This window comes from Labrus mixtus, chromosome 17 (genome assembly GCF_963584025.1).
Source record: "Labrus mixtus chromosome 17, fLabMix1.1, whole genome shotgun sequence".
NCBI lineage: Eukaryota > Metazoa > Chordata > Actinopteri > Labriformes > Labridae > Labrus > Labrus mixtus.
In genome coordinates this window covers 19047022-19072383 of record NC_083628.1, presented here as the reverse complement: position 1 = coordinate 19072383, position 25362 = coordinate 19047022, and the positions used below count along the sequence as shown (strand labels likewise).

General features: G+C 41.8%; 1 protein-coding gene across 1 annotated transcript; it reads right to left on the bottom strand.

Moving 5' to 3' along the window:
- Positions 1-2040: 2040 nt before the first annotated feature.
- Positions 2041-21486, bottom strand: pip5kl1 (phosphatidylinositol-4-phosphate 5-kinase-like 1). The gene is made up of 10 exons (XM_061060625.1): positions 21420-21486; positions 16137-16325; positions 13820-13870; positions 13530-13684; positions 12204-12328; positions 11019-11053; positions 10873-10928; positions 10687-10799; positions 8356-8518; positions 2041-3712 (listed from the first exon to the last, which is right to left on the bottom strand). The coding sequence occupies exons 2-10, from the start codon at positions 16323-16325 to the stop codon at positions 3277-3279; spliced, it is 1323 nt and encodes a 440-aa protein (XP_060916608.1). The 5' UTR covers positions 21420-21486; the 3' UTR covers positions 2041-3276.
- Positions 21487-25362: the final 3876 nt, after the last annotated feature.

The window sequence follows — 25362 nt, the reverse complement described above, 5'->3', positions numbered from 1 at the left end:
AGCCATGACGTAGATAGGATTCATTACTGCCTTTCGAAATGTCTATACACAACATGAATACCAAACACTTTGTAGTCATTTGATGTCTCTTGATATTCAGAGCTGATCATTGATGAGGAAAATAAACATCATGTGCAGACAGACTTAAGATGAACATCCAGAAATAAACTACTGTGTAAATGTGGCCATGCAGCTGCACAATTACTGGCACTTTTCCAAGAAACCAGGAAGATCCAAAGGCACTGCTCTTATTTGGAATTGTTTTCCACAGTGAGTAAGTCAAAAAAGGGTACAGAAGGTTTATACATCCAACCAGTGCAGGGAAAAACGTTTTATTGCATATATTTCACAATATGTGCAGACACGATGAGGCATGCAATTTGTGAAATTGAATGATAAATCATCACCCCGCACGTCATTTCGCGTCCATTTTGGCCCCATTCCATCGACTTTCTTTGTAGCCCGACCGATTAAATTTGCGTTTGGTGTGTACACAGCATCGTGCGCGCACTCACACACCAACACACACAAACATGGTACCTCCAGTAAGTGGTTAGTTACTGTACATCATTACAGAAAGATCCACTTGTTTAAGGGCAAGAGGCATACCAATAAGAAGGACTCCTTTAAAGCAAGAACCGTCGTTCTTCCGACTTCAGTCTGTTCGTCTCCATTACAAGTTACATTTGAGCAAAAAGTTGATGTGCACTACGTGAACTAATCAAAAGTACCGTAACATTAACAAAACATCTTTAGATGACGATTAAAACGTCCAGTCAGGTACCTAATTCTTACCCAAGATTCCGAGTTGTTGTTCTGACTTGGGCAGGCGTTCATGTGCATTTTACAACTTGAATATGTGTCCGACACCACATGAATGCACCAAAAGCACCAAGAGAAATGTTAGCGGATGGAAATCGTAAAGTAAAAGTAGCTGGTTCATACCTCGTTGCATTTCACTGCACCTTCAAGTTTTTCCCTTCTCGTACGTAAGTACACATTACACTCACTGTGCTCTCTGCTTGTACATACATTTATATATATATATATATATATATATATATATAACTGTTTAATGTTTTTAAAGAATTATTATTTTTTCTATTGAGCCCTTTTCGTTGCCTGGTGTGAGTGCGCCACAATACCCACAAACTCCATCGAGGTGACGATTCTAGAGTCTTTTGGGGCCCTAGGCAAAAATCAATTGGATGGCCCTTCAACCAGTGTGCAGCAGGGCAAACGAGAGTCAGTGGGGCCCCAAGCAGCTGCCTGCCTTGCCTGTTGACCCTTGAAGTAGCGCCCCGAACTAGAGTGGCAGCGAACTACAGCGCTGACAGACCATGGCATGCACAGAGTATGTGGGGATTGGGGGTTACAATAAGCTTTTCTTTTTGACTTTTTTTATAAATACATTAGTTTTCTTTTCTGCACGTGGGTCCTCCCCTTTGTTTTATGACTCAGGATAACGTTACAAGCAGACTGTCAGTCACACAGATTTCAATATTTTTAAAGACGTTGTCTCAAATAAAGGCTGCAAGAGATTCAGCATAACAAGTGTGTGACAAGACACTGAAAAAACTAACATGCCACTTTTAAAGAGGAAGCAATTAAAAGTGATACTGAAACATGAAACTTCCAAATATGTGACGTCTGGTGTTGAGTCACATTCAGTCTTAAGAATCCACAGTAGGGGGCGCTGGGGGCGCAGTGGTTAGTGCGCGTGCCCCATGCATGGAGGCTGTCGTCTCAAGCGGGCGGCCCAGGTTCACATCCCACCTGTGGCTTCTTTCCCTCATGTCATTCCCCACTCTCTCTCTCTCTGATTTCCGACTCTATCCACTGTCCTATCTCTCCATTAAAAGCCCAAAAATAAATCTTTAAAAGTGCAGTAGCACTCACTAAAGTTTTCATGCTTTGCTAGCAGTGAAAAAAAAGTGTGCATGGTCTTTGTTAATCCTTGCTGTGCTGAGCTCCCCCCGTCATAACTCTAGGAACCCCCTGCCCCACCCTGAGGGGTCCTGTGCCGTGTTGCCAGATGTACGATAACTATCGTATTTGTACCATAATTTTGCCCTCTGTACGGTGTATCATCAATGATTGCAGAAAAGGCCAAATGTACGATAATTTTGCCATTTCAATGTCAACCAAACATTGTCATTCGAGAGCAACCAATCACATCAGCATGACTTTAGATGGTCATCACATCCACACCTGACCCGCCACTCTGCTGCCAGATGAGTCATCACCTGATGCCCTGACACGTCTGTGGTTCCTTATGCCAGACAGACTGTAGGAAAATGCATGTCACAACAATTTAAGATGCTACTAGCTTAGCTTCACAGCGGCTGGAGGCGGAGCCAAAAATCAACACTTGAATAATGTGTTCATTTGTTACTTACATTCTTGTGGTGTGCAGGGCATAGTTTTGCCATTCAGTGTGGTATTGAGGACACATTTCTTTTTTAAAATATGTTCGATACTTTAAATGATTACGATCATTTTAAAGTCGCAGTACGATATTGCTGTATTTTCCATCTGGCAACACTGGTCCTGGAATCACTGCAGTAAAAGGGTGCTATCAAGAGTGTGGGGTTGGCACAGGTCGTGGAATAAATCAATGTCTTTGTTCAAATATTACAAAACTTGGTTAATGTTACTTTCAACAAAGTTGATGAGATCATTCTCAAACTGGTCCCGAGGGACAACCCACTGGGATTCTGAGTATTGGAATATTTTACCAAAAATAAGTTTAGGCAACCACAGTGGAAAATGTCTGCGGTTTAAGTCTACCAAAATACTAAATCCTGTCTTGTGACAAACCCACCAAATGTTGGTTTCTGTTATATTCTGGCAAAAAGCAGAAGTGTTCCTTTATCTTAACCCACCGGCAGACTGCGTACATTTGTTTCTTTTGCTTTCATTTTTAATCTGGGCCTTCATTTGAGATTGGCAGCCTCTATGATAGTTAAGGGTCTAAACCATTAAGGTATGATGCTAGTTTATACATGAGCAATGACTGGTTGACATACACTCTGCCATGCTGTCAGTCTCAGCGGGCGGGGCTCAGCAGAAAATTTGCCGTAACTCATTGACAGTTTGGCGGCTCATCGTGAATATTGGTAGAAAGTACAAGTTTGGGAAAAGACTGAACTGACCTAATGGTTACACTTAAGCGACTTTGCGTGGCTTCAAGAAGCCTGAAACCCAACAGTCTGTGTACTCATGAGTGGGAGCTTTGGTTTATCAAGCGGCTGTTTGGAAATCAGCCTCCCTGCTCTACTTGGTGTGGTCCTGTACCCAGTGACAAAGCCTGACGGAGTAAGTCTGTGGACTGACGGTGGAGAAGGATCGGCCTGGATGTCTCAGCCTCTTCCAAAAATGCTCCAGCCTCTTCTTAAAACTGTAAACTGTGAAAATGTCAATGATTCCAATGAAGTAGCGCTGCTCCGGCCCATCGATGACATGCAGAGGATTCTTTAAGTTGGGCAGTAAACGGCGGTTTTGGGCCCTGAAGTCTGGAAGCTCAGATGCGTCCCCGTCCAGCCCTGAATGCTCAGGGCATGTTTGAAGAGTTCCTCCGCCTGAAGCATCTTCTGGCTTCAAACGGCCACCCTCTACTTCAGACAAAAGTAAGACAGAGTCCTCTTCTGGGACTGCACCAGGGACAGCTGCAGTGCCTGCGTGGACCGGGCTGGAGCCTGGATTCACAGATCTGAATCAGAAAAATTATGGAGAACAGGATGAGTCACAGCACTCACAGACTTAATGTCTCTGATACTATTTTAAGCAATCAACTCTCAGGCATGTGTAGCATGTGGGCTAATTGTGCATTCATTTAAATCAAATTTATGGTGAAGAAATAAGGTAGGTCTCTCGGAGCTCAAATGTGAATACCAACAAAATCCAAACACAGGTAAATTTAAATAATAATTATTGTATTTCACAAAAACAAATTACTTCCAATATAACAAAACAATAAGTTCAAACAATCAACATAAATATCCTCTTAATCAAAACGCTTCGTGGGTCCATCAAAAACCAAAAAGAAAAGTACCAAGTAAAAAAGAAATACATGCCAAAGTTTCCAATGACAAGGGGATTCTGCATAGAAATTTCTCCCGCGATTCCCGCAGAAGAAAACAACCAACGACATTTATCACTCATCTAACATTAAAAATACACAATCTACAACTCACCGCTGTGTAAATCACAACTTCGTTGTCCCGTCTTGAGCAACCAAACAATTCAGCAACATGCCATGAGATGAGGTGAGGGGAAGTGACCTCATGAACCGGATGCTTATGATAAGTGGGAGGAGTTCTGATTGGTTTAAGATTTTGGCGGAGTCAGGTGAGATGATGGAATGTTCAAGAAAAATAAAATAGGGAAATAAATAAATACAAAATAAAATGAAAACCAATTATTCTTAAGTTATGGAGGTTCACCGAGGTCACTCCCATGAATACAGGGCTAATATTTAATTAACCTGGGTTACACATGCATTGTTGGACAAGTTTCCACCGCTCTTTCTTCTTACGCTCATTACTAGAAAAAGGCTATTTCCTAGATCCATCTTAAATGTCAGACGGCAGCGCATGGATGAGTCAGTTTGCTTCAAAGATGAACTTCCCTGATATTGTGCCTTGAGGGAGTCGAGGGACTTGCATCAGAATGCATGTGTGTTTGGTCGTTTAAACTGCATGATTCAATAGAAGTGAAATCAGAATGTGGCTTAGATTGGAGCTCATCTGCATGAGTCAGCATGCTCTACAAGAGGACAAAATGAATGCTGCTTTCATTCTCTCTCAGCACCCTTACTCAGCAGTGCTGACATGGGAAGTGAGTCGATTTACGAGATTTCGATGACGTAAGTGTGAAAAGGCAACAATATGGTTCTAAATGTGTCTATTTCTCAATACTGTCTGACTTCCTGACAGCCATAGACTGTATAAAACATGTACATAGTCTCAGTGAGGTCATCAATTGGTTACTAAAGAGGTGTTTTGGAAAAATATGGAAAAGCTGAATTTTTCTTCTTTTGAAAGCCTTGTTCTTAGTCTTTCACATCCAGTCTCAAGAACCTTTCAGCCAGTTCTAGTTGTTGTAGTTTACCGCCCTCCTGGCCCATATTCTGAATTTCTATCTGAATTTGCAGAATTTTTATCAGATTTAGTCCTTAGCAGTGATAGAATAATTGTTGTAGGTGACTTCAATATCCATGTGGATGTTGATAATGATAGCCTTAGCACAGCTTTCATGTCACTATTAGACTCTATTGGTTTCACCCAGGGTGTAAATGAACCTACTCATCGTTTTAACCACACCCTGGATCTTGTTTTAGCTTATGGCATTGAAATCCATAACCTTACAGTTTTCCTAGAAAATCCTCTTCTATCAGACCATTTCCTTATTACTTTTGACTTTGTCTTAACAGAATTATCTCTGCTTAATAAAAATTTGCTCTCTAGAAGTTTATCTGATAGTGCTGTAGCTAGATTTAAGGAAGCTTTTCAGCTGCTTTTGATTCAGTACCGTGTTTCAACCCAGTTGGAAACTCTTATGATAGCTTTAGTCCCTCTCAGCTAGATCAGTTTGTTGATAGTGCAGTGGATTCGCTGAGAGTTACTCTGGATTCGATTGCTCCCCTGAAACAGAAGGTTGTCAAACGGCAGAGACTAGCTCCATGGTTCAACTCAGAAACCCGTACTCTAAAACAAACGTCGCGGAATTTTGAAAGAATATGGCGCTCGACCAAAACGGTAGAATCTCGTTTATTCTGGCAGGATAGTCATAATAAATATATGAAGGCTCTACGTCACGCTCGAGCCGCCTACTACTCCTCTCTAATCGAGGAAAACAAAAGCAATCCTAGATACCTTTTCAGCACTGTAGCCAGGCTGACAGAGAGTCATGGCTCCATTGAGCCTTGTATTCCTCTAGCCCTCAGCAGTAATGACTTCCTGAGCTTTTTCAACAACAAAGTTCTAGACATCAGAGACAAAATTGGTAACCTCCTGCCCTTACCTGGTGCGGATACGTCTGATATGGCAGAGACAGTTCCAGGACCAGATATTAGTCCAGACTGTTATTCTCCAATCGACCTTTCAGAGCTATATTCCATTTTTTCTGCGTCGAAACCGTCAACCTGTATTTTGGACCCAATCCCAACCAAGCTGTTTAAGGAAGTCTTTCCCTTAGTTAGCAACTCTATATTAGATATGATCAATTTGTCTTTACTGGCAGGCTATGTACCACAGACATTTAAAGTAGTGGTAATCAAACCTCTACTTAAAAAGCTTACTCTGGACTCAGGAACTCTGGCTAACTACAGGCCTATATCCAACTTTCCTTTTTTCTCGAAGATCCTGGAGAAGGTGGTAGCTAATCAGCTGTGTGACTTTCTCCATGACAACAGTTTATTTGAGGAGTTCCAGTCAGGATTTAGAGTCCACCATAGCACTGAGACTGCACTAGTTAGAGTTACAAACAATCTACTTCTAGCTTCAGACAGGGGACTTCTGTCTGTGCTCGTCTTGTTAGATCTTAGTGCTGCTTTTGACACCATTGACCATCGGATCCTGTTATACAGACTGGAGCATTTACTTGGAATTACAGGGACTGCTTTAAGTTGGTTTGAATCCTACTTATCAGACCGATCTCAGTTTGTACATGTTAATGATGAGTCCTCTATGCACACCAAAGTTAGCCATGGAGTGCCACAAGGTTCAGTGCTTGGACCAATTCTCTTTACATTATATATGCTTCCTCTGGGAAATATTATGAGGAAACACTCCATACAGTTTCATTGTTATGCAGATGATACTCAGCTTTATGTATCAATGAAGCCCGATGGTACCAGTAAGTTATGTCAGCTAGAAACGTGCCTTAAGGATGTTAGGACCTGGATGACCAGAAATGTTTTGCTACTTAACTCAGACAAGACTGAAGTTATTGTGCTAGGCCCTAAAAACCTCAGAGAGACTTTTTCTAGTGATTTGACTGTCCTTAATGACATCAGCCTGGCATCTAGCACCACTGTTAGGAATCTAGGAGTTCTATTTGATCAAGATATGTCCTTTAGCTCTCACATCAGGCAAGTTTCAAGAACAGCCTATTTTCACCTTCGTAATATATCTAAGATCAGGAATATCCTGTCGCAAAATGATGCAGAAAAACTAGTTCATGCATTTGTTACCTCCAGATTGGATTATTGTAACTCTCTTTTGTCAGGGTGCTCTGGTAAGTCTCTAAAGACTCTTCAACTAGTCCAGAACGCTGCAGCTCGTGTACTGACCAGAACCAGGAAATGGGACCACATCACTCCTGTCCTGGCTTCTCTGCACTGGCTCCCTATACAGTCTAGAATAGAATTCAAGATCCTTCTTCTCACTTACAAAGCTCTAAATGGCCAGGCACCATCTTATCTTAAGGAGTTACTAGTGCCGTACTGTCCCTCGAGAACATTACGGTCCCAGAATGCAGGCCTACTAGTGGTACCTACAGTCTCTAAGTGTACTATGGGAGGTAAAGCCTTCAGTTATCGGGCTCCTCTCCTCTGGAATCGCCTTCCAGCCGGGGTCCGGGAGGCAGACACAGTCTGTATTTTTAAGAATAGACTTAAAACTTTTTGATAAATCTTATAGTTAGGGCTGGTGCTGGTGTAGACCAGCTCTTAGTTATGCTGCTATAGGCTTAGACTACCGGGGGAACTGGCACCTTGAGGTCCCCTCTCTCTCTCTCTCTCTCTCTCTCTCTCTGTGCATATACAGTACATCATATTACTGCATGTATCTATCTGTAAATCTCAGTCACTAACCACCTACTTTCCTGGGAGCTCTTGAGCTTTCTTAGGCTCCTCAAGATCGTTGGTTGACGGCCTGCCAGAACATGTCTTGTGCTTCCTTATTTACTTTGATACCTTAGTGTCTTGTTTCAGCTCCTTTGCTTCCTTCCCTCCCACCTGTGTCTCCTGCGTCTGTGATGACCTGATGTGTCTCACCTGTGTCGAGTCGTCGTCACTTCCCCTGAGTATTTAGTCTCTGTGTTCCCCTCCTTCTGTGCCAGTTCGTATGGTTCCTTTGTGACTTCGTCCCAGCCTTATTAGTGTGTTCTTCCTAGTTAAATAGTTTCGACCAGTTTCTGGATTTTCACCTGCCTTAGCCTGCCGTCTACCTCTGCCTGAAATTTGGATTCTTGTGTACCGACCTGTTTCTGAATAAGCGGACTTCGTTTCTGCTCAAGTGTGTAGAGTCGTGCATTTGGGTTCTTGTTTTATGGTTCAGTCTGACAGAACTAAAAGTGCAGCAAATATTCAAATCATGAAATACAAAAACTAAACACCCCAAAGACACTGACTTTTTGGTTCTCATAATGAGCGTAGCGAAGGAGAGGCTCTGATGGCGTTCGTCTTGGTGGAGAGGCTGATGGGCCAGTAGGAGACTGTAGTCCAACACATGGAGCCTCCGCAGGAAGTGTGTGTCAATCTCCACCTGCCGCAGCAGCCAGGGACGCTGCCGGTCTACACACACACACACACACACACACACACACACACACACACACACACACACACACACACACACACACACACACACACACACACACACACACACACAAAGAACGCCCAACATTTCTTAGAAAACAAGCAGGAAAATGAAGTGCTCATGTTGGTCTTACCTCAAAGACCACTGAGCAACTTCTACTTCTTCATCAATCTGCAACCAGAGGTTTAGTGTAAATGAAGAAAAGAAGCACATTTCCCCTTTTATCCAGATCTTTACACTGGTTTCCAGTTCCTCATGTGATAGATTTTTAAAAGTGGTTTATAAATCCTTCAGTATTGTCAGATCAAAAAAACATCTAAAATAAAAATCTAAATTATTTGTTATTAATTGAGTGGTTAAAACGATCTGAGGCAGTCGCAGGGGTAATTAACAAAAAGTCTTTATTTCATCAGGGCTAAGGATTTAAATTGAACACATGCCTCGTCCCAATGAAGGCCTTAATACTCTGCAATGTAAAACATGCTGACACCCACACTAAGCAACACCAGATGGACACCCCTGTAGCTCTCCAAAGACCTGCTTATCTAAGGCTGTCTATCTACCAACTGTGACGCTGCATGTTTGCTGTTAGGATGCAACAACCAGAGGGATCTCACTAAGCTGATGATACCAAGTACAACTTACGCTTTCCTCCTGTGCCTTTGGTAGTGTTGTAGTCAAGACAACACGAACCGAGACCAAGACATTTAGGGATCGAGGCAGAGTCACGACCAAGACCAAGACCAATGCAGGACGAGACCAGGACAAGACCAAGACCAAGACCATAAATATCACTGAAACTGGGTGATAAAAATCAAACTACAAATTAATTGAAGTTATTTGTTCTTTTAAAAAGGGGAGTTTTCCTTCTGATCACAGTAATGATGTGGAAAAATAGCCTTTCAGTGGTGGTCTTGACCGGTCTTCCTTTAAAATCTGGAGTCCGCCCAGTCTGTGACTGAGACAAGACCGAGTAAAAATGCTTTCGATTTCGAGTCTCTGCCACTATGTGAGGCACTATTGCATGTTTAAACCATAGACTGTAATTATGAATGTTTGAAGCCTGAGTGGTGTCAGCCATCTGTTCCTGTAGGGGGCCATGCTGGAAAGCCTGTCTCACCCTAATTTTAAGTCAACCTAACGACAGGCTCATGTGTGTGTGACTTCCAGGTTTCCTGGAGCCAGCCTCTAGTGGACACTCGACAAACTGCAGGATTTTGAACTTCCACATTGGCTTCATTGGCTTTCCCTTGACGCGTTCAAATGTTTGTGAGGATTTCCACCCTCGACACCGCAAAGAAAAGGATCGCCTGCAACACTTGTAAAGCGGACCTCACTTATCAAAGGAGTGTGTCGGTAATGATGAAGCGTTTGAAGCGAGAGGGAGCGCTGGACATCTTTTAAAAGTCATCTTTGAAGGTCAAATAAACCATTCCAGTCCCTCACCTTAAAACGTTTTCTCTAGAACACTCCTTCTTCATCTTCCTCCGCTCCTGGAGAAAACTCTCACCATGTTACTATAGTAACCAGGCTACACTCAGAGGCGCTGCTTGTGATCAGGAAACTGCCTGGGGGCTCATTAAATGCTTAAACCAAAGCCGAGGCCATAAATGTACAAATTTCGCAACGACATTAGGAAACCTCCCCAAGTAGGCCCCATCTGAAAGCACTCACTCTCGTTGCCCTGCTGATTGCTGTGAAAACCAAAGTTTTTCAAATTTTTTTAGGAGAGAAAAAAGAAACAGGAAGAGGAGGAAGCATCGGGACGCTGGCGGACATGATGCTGATGAACACTGGTTTGGGGGGATGATTTTTGCCTAGGGCCCCAGCAGACTCTAGATTCACCACTGGGTACACTTTAAAAACAAATCAACCATCCTGAGAGCTAAATAATATTCACTGACTAGTTGAGTTGTTATAAGCTGCAGCCGTGTCTGACTTCACCTAACATCTAATCTGTACTTTTCAGACTCTGCACTTTGTTTGATTTGTGTTTTTTGTTGCTTATTTGGATTTTTAAATGTGTAATTCTCCTCTTTGTCATTTCTCTGACTACATAATGTGCCTTAAATTAATCTGTGTCTAAAAGCTAAAAAGGGGGTGCAACAACGCCTTGTGTAAACATCACATCATGCTCCCTCACCCAGAGTGATGAACTGGCCTTCAAAGTTGAGGTCCTTGAGGACAACGATAATCTGGCTTCCCTCTGGCGCCGGCTCGGTCCAACGGCTCACCTCACAGCCCTTGATGTCAAACCTGAGGATTTGATAAAAGACATGTCATCAGAGGCCGTTAGCACTGAAGTACCGCTGCTCGGGCTGGTGTTTACCTGGCGTTGATTCTATCGTCTGGATAAAACACACTCTGCATGACGATGAAGTATTTCTGTGAAAAAGGACGAGTGGGAATAAGCTTCATGGTGCATCGTCAGGATGAAACATAGTGCAGAAGAAGAGTTTTAAATGTGGAGCTCACCTTCCGTTTGTGAGGGATTTTGATCCTGTGCACACCTGGAAAAACAACAAGCAAGGAATCATTCAGTCCAGTACAACAACAAATTTCAAACTCATCGTTTTTTGGTTTTAAAGCCGATTTATTAAAAAAAAAAAAAAAAAAAAAGTCTCTATTCGACAAACATGTTGTGATTTTTTTTTGGGGGGATAATTTGTCCAAAAACAAATCGTCCTTTTGTGTGTGCGTGTGTTTGAGTGTGTGTGTTTGAGTGTGTGTGTTTGAGTGAGTGTGTTTGAGTGTGTTCACGCGTGCGTGTGTGTGTGTTTGAGTGTGTGTCGGTTTGGTGTGTGTGTAAATGTGTGAGTGTTTGTGTTTGTGTTTGTGTACGTGTGCGTGTGCGTGTGCGTTTCAGTGTGTGTTTATGTATGTGTTTGTGTGTGTGTTTGAGTGCGTGTGTAGCCTTTTTCACATATGCACTCCGGATAATATCTAGATATTTACAGGAGGACTTCTCCAGAGATTCTCCCGACCTAGCCTTTCACATATGCTCCTCACAGCGGGGGACTTTCCCTGTCAGAGGGGAGGGGGGTCGGGGGATTTCCTGAGGTAAGACGTGACGTAAATAAACAATGCGGAAGTAGCGACCGTAGCAACAGAGTCCGCTACACGACGTTATAATGAGAATATCTGTCTTTATATCAAATGCTATGTGTAATCCAATGGAAGGACAACATCCACAAAAGAGAGGAGAACAACATACTGACGAACAGAAAACATAATGCAGCCGTTTAATTATGTGCACGGAGATCGTAGTGGTCGTGTGCAGGCACTTTAGGCAGTCACTGTATAAACGTCACTCTCTTTCTATTGGCTTGAATTGAAATCTCCGGAGTATATGCTGCCGTGTTCAGACATCAGCTCACTCGGACTTTCTGCGGATAAAATACTAGGGGTCTGGCCGGAGAAACTCCAGGTAAAGTCTGCACGAAAAATGCGGCTGTTTGCGTTCACACAGCCTGAAGAACCTCCAGGTAGCCAAATCTCCAGAGTTTTTCAGGAAATTTCCATATGTGTGAAAAGGGTTGAAAACAGTATGTGTGTGTTTGTGTGTGTGTGTGCGTGCGTGCGAGTGTGTGTGTGTGTGTGCGTGTGTGCGCGCGTGCGTGCGTGCGCGCGTGTGTGTGTGCGTGTGTGTGATGTGTTTACCCAGGAACTTGACCAGCAGTGAATGCGGGTACTTCCTCAGGTGTTCCATGTAGATCTTCAGGTTGGCCAAAAGGAATTTGATTTCCCTTTTGTTCTGGGTCTTCAAAAAGAAGCGTTTATCATTTCTAGAAGGTCAAAAGCAGAAAGTGAGAAGACCTCTAACCCAAAGTCCTGCCTTTCTCATAACGAGATGAGTCAGCTTTAGTCCATTTTCTGTCTGAAGCCCTTTTCACACATGCACTGACAATATTCAGAACATTTCAGAACAGCTTGTTTCTGAAATCTTCCTGAGTTACTCTTTCAAACATTTCCCTTACAGCAGGACATTTTCCCGTTGTGGAAGGGGGGTCTCAGGAGGCGGGACATGATGCAAAAAGGAATTCACTGGGAAATGTTAACGATGAATCAGAGGACGTAGCAGCAAAGGACATAGCAGCAGAGTCCGACGCTATGATGACAGTTAATGCCATGTGTTATTGGAAGTACTCACAATATAAATGATTTAAACACGATGGCACAGGTGGCTCGACTACTTGTGTAAATATTTCTAAATGACTGGCAGGAAAACTTCTGGATGAAGTCAGGGTGAAAAATGTGTTGGTTGATTTCACACAAAAAAAAATATTGTGACATTTTCAGGAGTTTTGTGGATAATTAATACTGGTTATTAAACTTGTCATTTCTCTTGCAGCAGCAATAATCTGAGGCCATATTTAAAAAAATGTAAAGCTCTAAATGATTCATGAGATGAGGCACCGGATATCCTAGTGGTTATGACGCACGCTCCATGTACAAAGGCTATAGTCCTCCTCGCAACGGATGTGGGTTGGAATCCAACCTCAGCTCTTTGCTGCATGTCATCCCCTACTCTTAAATCCCAACATTTCCTGTCTCTCTACAGCTGCCATATCCAATAAAAGGCCTAAAAATACAACTTTAACGAGAGTGTTGTACAAAAAGGTTTCTCTCTGCGGGGATTCTTCCTGTAAATGATGTCAGACAACCTGAGCCTGTCAGGGACAAAAACCATACAAGCACTAATGTTGGACTTTCATTAATAATTGAGTTGTTCCTGCAGAGATCAGGCAGGAGCCATACTCAAACACTATGGTGCTAATGGTCATATCGATCCAGGAACAAGGACTATGTGCCAGGTTAAAAAGACATTTGTTAGCCTCTACTATACGCCTTTGTCCTTTCTTTTGAGATTAAGATTGCAACCGGGGTTAGAGTTATATTTACGATTTTGGGCTCAAACCAGATTTGTGCTAAAATCTTTAATACCTTAAAAAACAAAAGGTTACAGATGTTCAGCGAGGAACTCACGTCAAGAAGAAGTCGGCCTTGCTCTTGGAGTTGCTGATGAACTGGAGGTAACAGTTTTCCGAGCAGAGCGACTGCTGGTACTCCTGCTCCGACATTCCCAGAGAGCCGCGCAGGCTGGCGAACACGGGGCCCGCAAACGTCTCCATCGTGAAGTCCTGCAAACACACACATGAACACACACATCCAAAAACACACACACACACAACCAAAACACACGTGAACACACACATTCAGCTACATTTGAATGTGGAAGTACCCAACATATTTTGAACGGTGACACATCTCCATACCTTGTGAATCTGAGTGGCCTGCAGTGTGAAATCATCGTCTGTCAGTTCAGCCTGCAGCGGGACAAAGAGGAAACATGTCACCGACTTTAAAGGGGACATATTGTGAAAAATCCACTTTGACATATATTTGGGTAACCTGAGAGTCTACTGACCCACAAAATGTGAAATAAATCCATCCAGTCCTTTGTTTGTGGTCTGCATAAGTCTTACAACACAGAGGAAAATGCTCTGTTTCAAATTTGCTCTCTTTGTGATGTCACAGTGGGATTCTGGCAAAAATAAATACCGTCCCCTCCCCTGGTATCTCCACCCATGGACTTCACCCCCAGACTAGAACAAAACGTTTGCTCAGGTCCGCCATTTTTATTCTCGCTAGTGAAGGAGGTCTACGTGGAAAACTGAGGGGGGGCTCATTGCATTTAAAGAGACACACACACCAAAACGGAGCGTTCTGAGAGAGCTGGTTTATACAGGGTCACAAACCTCCTCTGGTGCTTGATTCATGTTATATTTTGACCAGATAATATTTCCTCTTTAAGCTAAGCCTCACAATAACACTCTATAAACATTACACAGATTGGCATTATTAATTCGCCCACGTTTCTAAAAGCGGTTAAGATTTGAAAATGGTCCAGTGTGTAGCCGGCACTAACAAACTAAAGTGGTCTCTCAGATGTAAAAGTAAACCTGAAGACAGGTGGATGTAGCTGTTATGGTTTCAGAGCACTTTACATGTATTTAATTTGACAGAATTACCACTTCACTTTGGTGGTCTGTTTTCTGTTAATGTACTGTGTACTTTTAACACAACATGTGGAAGAGTTCGAGGGCTTATGGGGAGCGAATTACTACAGTATGCAAATGACTGAACATGAAAAGAATCAGCGTGATCCTGGAGAGATATAATACGGCTCATCTGATTGGCTGTGACGAGAAATACATCCTGAACTGACATCAAAACATTAATACATTATATTTAGTTTAACATCTTTGTAAACATGTAGGTACACAATTCCCCATCCACAGTGTGTGTGTGTGTGTGTGAGTGAGTGAGTGAGTGAGTGAGTGAGTGAGTGAGTGAGTGAGTGAGTGAGTGAGTGAGTGAGTGAGTGAGTGAGTGAGTGAGTGAGTGAGTGAGTGAGTGAGTGAGTGAGTGTGTGTGTGTGTGTGTGTGTGTGTGTGTGTGTGTGTGTGTGTGTGTGTTTGCTGTGTTTTTGGAACTCTGCAGTTAAACACAACAGACAGGACGGTCAGGCCTGTTGAGTCAGCGCTTACTGTTTGGCTGGGATTAGACTGCAGCAGTATCATTCTATGTGTGTGTGTGTGTGTTTGAGTTTGTTTTGACCTGCTCTGTGACTTCATTCACTCTGCATACCTCTCTGGGTTAAGGCCTCGTTCAGGAGGGATTCCCTCTGTGAGCTGTGACCCCGCCTCCCCTTTTCATGTATTTCAAAAAGTGCATGAATTTCACTAAAGAGCTTCATGAAAACACAACTGAAATCTGAACTCTAATTAGATTTGCTCATGAGGAGAGACGTTAAGTCTGTCTGTCATCTTTCACTTTGAACTTTAGAGCTCATGTGATGTCTGATGTGAAAATCTGCTTTTGATGTATTTTTAAACCTTGACCTTTTTTTTTTTCTTTTTTTTACATATTTTGGGGTCTAAATGACTTTTATAGTAGGTACAGGAAGTGTTGACATAATGATTCAGCAGTAATACAGGCTGTGATGTCTGCAACTTCATCCTTTAGTGCAAATGTCCATGATCAATTTACGTCCATTAAAAGTTGTTGTTTTTGTCCCTCACAGGCACCGGTTGTTATTCTAAGTGTCTGACATCATTACAGAAAGGATCCCTGCAGAGATAGACCTTTTTATTAAAGAGGGAGATGATTTATTCCACCACAAACAGCTGTTGCGTCGCTCTCTTTACAGACACCAGACATCATTGATAAAAACAGTGATCACACCTCACAGAACACGGGAGCTTCTGATCTACCTCTGCACTGATCGGTAAGTGGTTTTGTGTTTTTGTTGTGCTTTGGTGTTTAATAAGCTTAGAGCAGACACAGGACAGCATTTGTGTGGGACACAATAACACAAACGTACTACCACAATGATGCAGCCATAAATCTGGAGTTTTTATCAATGGGGTCTTTAAAGAGAGTGATGTAACTGGTGTCCAAAAAGGTCGATCTCTTTATGAATTCTGTAATGATGTCAGACACTTGGAACAACAGTCTGAGTCTGTTAGGGACCAGAACCAGGACTGTTGGTGGATGATGTGGTGCATTTGTTGCCTGACTCGTACTCACTGTGGGTGCGCTGTCGACGCTGCTCTGCGTGGCTGCAGCCAGCCCATCCTTCATCATGCAGGTCAGGCTGTAAAACTCGTGCTGCGGATCGATCTCAAATAATCCCAGAAGCTTCCACTGCTGCCTCAGACCACCCCACCTCTTCCTCTTCACCGTGCCGGTGGGCTGATGCTGCGCTGACATCTCCATCTGTGACAAACCAAAAACACACAGAAATACAAAAAATATAACTTGAGTCTGCCGCGGAGTCCTCGGACTGAGCTGGAAACACAGACGAGGTTTTCAAAGCAGCAGCAGAAAGAAATGAGAGCGAGCTGAGGCTACACAGGCCAAACACAAAGACAGCTGACTGTCAGGGTAACGGAGGAAACCAACACAAAGGGAGGCAGCTATATGGGCCATACTGCTGTTAAAGGGATAGTTCATGTTTTGAAGGGGCGTTGAATGAGGCTCAATCATTTGTCAGGTGTACAATGACATGCTGCCCTAAAAAAGTTAACAACCATTGATTTATAAATCAGTTCATTTATTTATTTATATCTAAATGTCCTTAAATGAATCACATTTTCAATCGCATTGGAAATTCCCTTATTTTCCCCTTAAAAATAAAGTTTGTTAGGCTTTTATTTTGAAGTTTTGTACCGTCTTAAGCTGAGTACTTTATTTGCTTTTTTATTTCAACCATGCTTTTATTTTGAAATACAGTGAGGCCCTTCTGGTATGGAAGGTGAGGACATGAACTGAAGCACAGAAACAGGAAGTGGTTAGGGATCACAAACTGACATCAAACAGCTCAAAGGAACAGTAACAAAGGTCAATGTATGATGTCATAAGGTCAATGTGTGATGTCATAAGGTCAATGTGTGATGTCATAAGGTGGATATGACTTTGGACTCGTCAGCTGAGCTGTCTGAGAGTTTGTTAAAGTGAAATGAGACATTCAAAGATGCAGCAGTGTCCTTCTTTTACATCCCTGAGACTACAGGGAGACACTGAGGACGACTATCTACGGTGAGCCTAAAGGGACAAAATAACATGAGATTAAACAAAAGTATTGCTTTAATTTCAGACCTTTACTCAATGCTGACAGCCTTAGTAAAAAGATGTTAAAATAAACACTCAAAAACAATTTCTTACTTTGAATCACACACACATGACAATTCTTCCCTTCACAGGCCAAACATAGAAATCTAAATGTCTGTTTTTTTTCAGTTGCTGAAGGTGTGGTGTGATTGTTCCCGGTTTAATTTCAATCATCTGCAACACAAAAAAATATATTGAATCGTTTGATTTTCACTCTAAATATGACTGACAGATTAAATTGCACATTATGCTGCAGGCCCAGATCAATAGTCTGTGTATTACTAACTGTAAATGTAGGTCATCCTGCTCCATAAAAACATCAATACCGGTTAAAGTAGGCACTTTATTCACTTTGTTTTCATGGGTTTGTCTGCAGGTCAGCTGATTCCTTTTTTTAAATACTCATAAATCATTGGGAAATAAAAAGTTTAATTATTTTGCAAACGCTGCAGAGAAAACGATTCCACATGCCACCAAGGCCATCATCAGCTTCTCTTCTTCCTCATTTTACATTTTTAATCTTAACTGTGTGCATACGTTTTTTTAATGTCTTCTCGTTAGCTTTACAATGGAACTGGTCTTTTTCCGTGTAACAAGAGCGCCCTCTGCAGGAGCCCCTGCAGACTTGATGTGTAAAAGTTCTACTGTATGCGTGTGGTTTGTTTGTGACAACCTCTGAATTTAATAGCAAACACTTTGGTGATGATTTGAATTTGCTGTAGAGTATTTATGGTGCACGACGCCCTCCTTTAGCTATGTTATAATTGAATCGTTAATCTCCGTTGTAGCTCTCTTACCACCAGCTAAAGGATTCCTGCTTGTGCTTTAACTGCAGCTGAAGCTTATTACAGCTATACAAAATGGCCTCTTCAGCTTCTGTTATCAACAGAGTGAAGAACATTTTGTATTTCCATGAGAGAAATTCAAGAAATTCAAGATGAAAGGTCACATATTCTCCTCCTCGTCTTCAACCAGTCTAAATAAGTCTCAGAGCTCCCCAAAACATGTCTGTGAAGTGTCTTGTTCTAAATCCACTCTGATCCTGTATTTGATCATGTCTATAAACCCCTCTATTTCAGGCCTGCTCAGAACAGGCTGTTTCTGTGTCTGTACCTTTAAATATGTAAATGAGCTGTGTCTGACCACGCCCCCTCTCTGGAAGGGCTTGGGTGTCTCTGGCTTTTCGTCCTATTGTTTACGGTGAGAAGGCAGAGTCAGAGGGCAGAACAAACACCTAGCTGTGGGAGTGTCACCCACCTGGGGGAGGGGTTACTGCCCTTTATGATGTCATGAAGGGAAAATCTCCAAACGGCCTGTTTGAGCACACATTTTCTGAAATGTGGAGCAGGCAGAAGACGGAGAGGATGGACTTTTCTCATCATTAGGGGGTTTGTAGACGGACTAGAGACACATATTGGAGTTAGAGAAACATGGTGGAGTGGATTTTGTATAACATGTGGCCTTTAATAAAATAAACTGTAGAAACCATAACAGCTTGTGCAAATCCCCCTGATTGAAATATTTCCTGGACATAACCAAAATGTCTTAAACCTGATCTGATTGTTTTATTCATCAAATCAGTTGAGTTAGAATAAATAGAAACATTGTTAGTAATTGTCTTTAAGTGAGATTCTGATTCAAATGGATGTTTAATGAAGCACCTGAGGGAGATTCTCTGATTTGTTTGAAGTGTTAAACCTCCCTGCTGCCCTTCTTCATGTCATCATTAACCTCGTGTTAAGTTAGCCAGCTATGCTTTTGTTCAGTTTCATAGCAACAAGCAGGATGCAGAGCTCCTTTAAAGCTCTTCTCTCTGTCACCGAGACGCTCTCAGCTCCACTCTGCATTCAGCCGCCAAACAAAAGCTTTGTGTGTGATCAGGACCGAGTGTGAGCCTGTTTGATGGTCCGCTCAACCTGCTGAGGTCTGAACACATCCGTCTTGAAGAGAGGCGATCAGACAGGCTGCAGGGGACTCATTACTGATCTGTGTGATCTTAAGAAGAAACATAAGAAGTAGGAGATCATCTGATTGGAAGTACAAGATGTGGAAACTATAAAGGAGGACTAAGACAAGCTGAAAATGTTCACTCCTTATCTAAGAGAACCGTTCTAGTTGAAAATGAACCTGGACCAAAGATAACCTCCAGGGCTTAGAAAAGGAATGCAAATCAGATGTGCAAAAAACCTGCAGTTCCTCCAGTGGCCACTAGGCAAAAGCTCCTAAAGTGAGTCAATCCCTATAGAGCCCCATGTTAAAATGTCCAACTTTTACAGCAGAAATAAACATGTTAACAGCCTAGTAAAAAAAACAGTGTTGGTCTCTATTAAAACAAAAATATGTAAGGATTTGGGTTGGTGCACTTTGGTGCCCACTGAAGGTCTCTGAGTGCAACTGCACTGTTTTAAAACACACAGTTCTGTAATGCCTCCCCCATTACTCCCCCTCACAGGGATTTGTCGACAAGCAGAGGAGCGGTGTGAGAAACCCAAGAACCCCATCAACCGAGAAGGTTCAGTACTATTACACAATTTTGAGAACATTTCTAGCGACTCTGCTAGCGTCTTCAGCCCGTTGTTGAGACAGCTTTTAGCGTCAGATGGATTGTATTATTTATCTGTTTCAAGCCTGAGACATAACTTGGGTTTGACGAAGTTCTGCAGGCGGTAAAGCTGCTAAACATAAGACAACGATGACAGCAATAATGTAAGGGCTAATGTTACGTCTCAATCTGTTCTGAATGATATCTGCAGGGATGAACACTGCTTCTCACTCCGTCGCCTCTCACTCTTTCTCGTCTTAGATTCACTATCCTCTTCACCGTGTCTTAGCCATTGTATCAAATAGTACAGAGACAGGCTAACTGAACCACAGCTGCTCTCTTTTTATCTCTCTGTTCTGTTATTTATTTGTATTTTATCTGGCTGTACACATGTTTATTTATGCTTTGAAGTTAGACAATTTATCATGGGGCTCTATGGGGAGTGACTCACTTTTTGCACTTTTGCACATCAGCTTCTCTTATGTAGTCTATGGCATGGACCTAAAGGCAGACATGAGTACATAGGTGTGTGTGTGTGTGTGTGTGTGTGTGTGTGTTTCATTGTTACTGTTGTTTACAAGTCACACCTCTTTAACTCGCAGCATTACGCCTAAAAACACACACTGGGGAAACAAAATGCCGGTGTTGTTAGGTAACCAAAGAATGGCGGGTCTTCTTTACCGTCTCTAGTATGTAAACAGCTGATGTTGATGCATTTACACATTAAATTTAAAGCTGTACTAATAAATGTCTGTATCAATGCTGGAAGAAACTGCAAATTGATAATGTGCTACCTGCAGCAGGGAAACTATCCCACAGTCATTACTTGACTCTGCAGTTTTCCATCGCTGCCTGTGGTGCAGCCTTGTCTCTCTTATCGACAGCTGAGTTCACATAATTAAATCAGGATGAGGCCAAATGGAAGAGAAGAGCGGACATTAAGTAATATGTTTGAATATACAGATGATTTTATTTCCAAAATGTGACATTTGTCTCTTTTTGCTCCAGATTAAGTATTTAAAAGTTGGTCGAAATGAGCTTGTATCTAGAAGGTAAGAGTGAGTGTTAACATATTTATTTACTCTTGGGTTTAAATAGTTTAACATGGAAACCACTTTGATTAAAAAACAAGCTTTAGGCCTACTAATCTCTTAGTTTTCTGTTTCCTGTGGTGCTATAGTCAATAAGTCTGACATAAAAGATGATTTAATTGGAAGCTCTGGTAATAAAAGATTCAATAATCACTGTGAAATGAGCTCATGAGTTCTACCTCTCTGAAAGTGCAGCAGGACGTCTCGGAAAGTGAAGCGGGAGATACATGCATCATGATGATTTTAATGGTTTAATCATATAGTGGTGTTTCTGTTGCTGCAGGACGTTTCTCGCTGTACTCGAAGTGAGCTTCTGCTTAGTGCTGAGGAGAATAAAAACGCTGGTTTGTGGTCTGTGTAAAGAATCCCCGCATTGTAACAGCTCTATAAAACCTCTTAACTCGAGGGGAAAAAAAGCCGCAGGATTTTTTATGGCAGGATGAAACTCGATGCGGAGTAGACTCCACTACAGTTATTGGAAAGCATTCAAAAGACGCTCGAAATTTACGAGAGCTCGTAAAATGCTGCATAAAAACCCGAATCATGTTCAGTTTGAAGTTGTCTTACTTGCCTCGCGTGTCTCGTGGGCGCAGTCTCCTGGCTCGGTATGTCCGTTGCTGTGTGTGTGTGTGTGTGTGTGTGTGTGTGTGTGAGTGTGTGTAGGTGACTGTGCGTGACCGTGCGTCACTTATCAGCCTGCAGACTGACCGTGTGTGATGACATCGAGCATGAGTCTGCAGTCGCACCCATACACTGACAGAGTGGAAACACATGCTGTATGTATACTGCAGCTTTTTAAAAGTTTGACTTTGGCTCAAAATCACGAGAATGCAGAAATCATCTGGAAGAAATCACAAACATTTTATAAGGACACAAATAATAAAGCACTCATAAAGGGCTTTCTATGCAGTGTTGTTGGAGGCGTTTTGCAATAATCATTTTGCAAGCTTCCAGTTTCTTCACAGTGGAACAACAACAAGGCTGAAGGGAGATGTAGTTTGGTAAAACAAAGCTACTTACATAAAGTAACTTATGGGGCGATGGTAAGTTGTAATGGGTACTGCAGTCCAACATGGGAGAGAGTGCCCCCCCCCCCCCCCCCCCCCAGTGGCATGTCTAGACTTTTTTGACTGGGGTGGTCAAACTGGGGCACTGACTTATGCAGGGGAGGCCTGAAGTAAAATAGACACATAAAAAGGAAGCTGTTAGACATGAAGATGAATAAGATACGTTTATGAGCTGTTTCCAAGAGTTAAAAAGCTTTTAGTGAAGCTGGCAGTTTCGCCAGTGACAGTGCAGGAGAAGTTCAGAGGCTGAAACTCCGAAGGTGTTCTCACCTTTAATGTGAATATCCTGCTGAGTCAGCTGTTCAAATTAGCTGACTAGCATGCAAATTTCGTTGTTAAAATGTTTCAGTTGTATTTAATTTTAATTCAAGATGTCATAGAACTAAAACCAGTCAGGATATCTGGTGTAAAATGAAGTTTGGATGTAATGTGGTCTGTGTTTAATGAGCCTAGTAGCTACGAGCTAAGCTAAGCGCTGTATCTGTATCTGTGTTGTAGCACACAATGTCATATTTTCCATGTGATGAAGTCACTTGGGACACAAATTGATAAAAAAAACAGTCACTTAGTTCTTATGTTATTGTTGTGTTAAAATCAAATTAAAACTGTGAAGTAACAGGCTGGTTTTTTGTTTGAGGGACGATTCAACCGCCGTCCAGGTCTTTGCTGCTTGAGGGTGCTGTCGTCTCATCTGGATGCTGATCTGCAGATAACGTGTTGTTACAAAGGGCGGTAGGAAGCACATATGGAGTCTAACTGAGATCTCTGAGATCTCAGTATTTTGTGTTTTGGGTCTAAAATTTTACATTAAAGGAACTCTCTTTTCATAACCGACAAACAAAGTTGAAACAGACAAAGACTGAAACCTTTAAAGGGGATTTGATTCATTTTGTTACAAAGGTGTTTTTTTCCATCTTGTCTTTTCGTTTTGTTTAATTTAAGATTTAAGATATATGGAAGAGGTATTTTTTTATTTAAAGTGTATACATATTTCATATATGTGAACAGGAAAAGAACTGTAATCAAACCTCTTAAATACATTTCTCTTTTATATCCATACATCGGTGTTGTGTGTGTCTGTGTGGACTGGAGGTCTTATTGCTCTTTATAGAGTCTGCTACTACCAATCTCCTTAAACAACCTAGTGAATCACAAGATTTGAGTAACCTGAACAACTGAAACTCTAACATTCTGAAACTGTTCATTTAGAGATCATTTGATATTGATACGTAGAATATTTGATTCAGAGTCTTCTGAATTGACAACCTATTTTAGGTTTAACCCCACCCCCCGGTTAGAGGAGTTACAAGTGCACAAGATAATGGATACATGTTAAAGTCAGAATTTAAAGGACTTAAAAATGTGCATGCAAACTTCTGCAAAGGCTTACTTGCAGTGTACACTTTCCTATGAACTTGTCATATGAAATACATGTCATATTCACACAAAAGACAAATTGATCAATCCTGGGATTTCATTCACACACGCAGCAGAACCCCGAAAAAGGGGGGCACATTTTCACAAGTTTAGTGCCTGTGTAGAAACACCGTAAGAGAGTAGAAGTCTTTGTTCCTAAACCGCCTGTTGACAGAGCATCCTGTTCTACACTCATTAATGTTTAAAAGAACAAATACACAGAGTCAGCAAACAGGATTTTTTGTTTTTTCTTCTCGTCTTCTTCTTTACTTGTTGGAAGTAGAGAGCAAACACAGAAACGGGATGGTGTTTGCGGTTTAACAACTGCAGTTCCTGGAGTGTCCACTAGAGGCTGGCTGCAGAAGCACAGGAAGTCACATACACACCCATTAAAAAAAAGTCTGTTTTTACAGCAGAGATTAACATGTTTACAGCCTGGTTCAAAAAAACAAACAGGTCTGATTAGCTCGTCTCGATCGACACACACTGTACGGGGGGGTGAATGTTTTGATGACTCATCAGTTTTGATTTGATGAAGGATAAGAGTTATTCACAATAAGGCGTGTAGCTGACCTGATTGACAGGTGGGCGCGGTGTAACGGTTTGTCATGAGGTTTAAAACCCGCCTCAGCTCCAGCTCTCAGTCTGTTGTTAGGTTGGCTGAAAGCTATGATGAGACAGCATTTCCAGCATGGAGACTGCCATCGATGGGACTCCAGCCCCCCTGCAGGAACAGACGGGTGACCTCACTCAGGCTTCAAACATCTGATTTAGCTTCTGATCATTTTTATTATACACACATTTTCAGCCTTGCTAGAGTTCATGACGGACAGAACGCTGGTTTAGTTAAAGCATTTCACTTTTAACACCAATCACATTTTCAAAAAATGACACGTGTCCCATTATTATTTCTTATATCATTATTATATTATAAGACCCATGATGCATTGTGACTCACGCTCCACCTTCTACTTTTTATACCCTTATTGCTCAGAATGTAGAATAAAAAAAATGTTCAATGCAAGATTTGAGGACAGAAAATATTCACAACAAAAAGTATTCTTTTCAAATCCAGAGAAAATGGTGAAACTCAACAGAGAATGATGATGCATTGTGGGTAGTTCGTGGACCAAATTGTTGTATAACTAAAACGTTAATGTGCCATAGCCAGAGATTTGGCATGCCCAGTAACTCCCTCTAGGGTTTCATCCTACATTTCTTGATAATTCCTGACGGTAAACATCTCCCCTCTTAAGCTTACCCAACTATCCGTCAATTCAGTAAAGAGTAATGGCTGCTATGACAACAAGATAAAAGAGAAAATATTCTGCTTCAAGAGAATCCGAGAGCGTTAAAGTATTTGACCGAGAAACAAACTGAGTCACTCAAAAACAAAAACAAGGGATGACATTCTGCTCAAGTGGAAATATTCAATCCTTTACTTTCTGAGGAACGGAGAAAGTCGACGCTTGCTTCAGTATGTCGAGGAAACTTTCAAAACAGGAGTGAAGTGTTTGGGCATGAAATTTATAAACTCCCTTAATTACCTCCGACATGAAAACACAACAGCAGATCAAACAATCTGCATCTGTTGTGCCCTGAAAAAGGGTAAAATGAATAAATGGACTCAAGACACGATGCTTCCTCTGTCAGCGTCATGCAGAATGATTTAATTTATCTTTTCCAAAATGATCCACATAGTCACAATGGTGCTTTCTTTTCACAGGCAAATATGAAACATAACAGGTAAGTACAATAGAATAAAATAATCAACAGTGTTGAAAATACAAACAAAAATATCCTGTCTATCACTTTACTTCATATTTCTTCTGTTGAACAATTTCTTCCTGACAAAAAAATATATGTGCTCACTGACACGATTAAACATGAATATTCTCAACCATGACTATTCTTATAAACACTTTCAGATTCTTAATCTTAATATACACACACGTCCAGACCTACACACGCACTCATGCCAACACTGACCTCGTGTGGTGACATGTGGACGACATACAACACGGAGC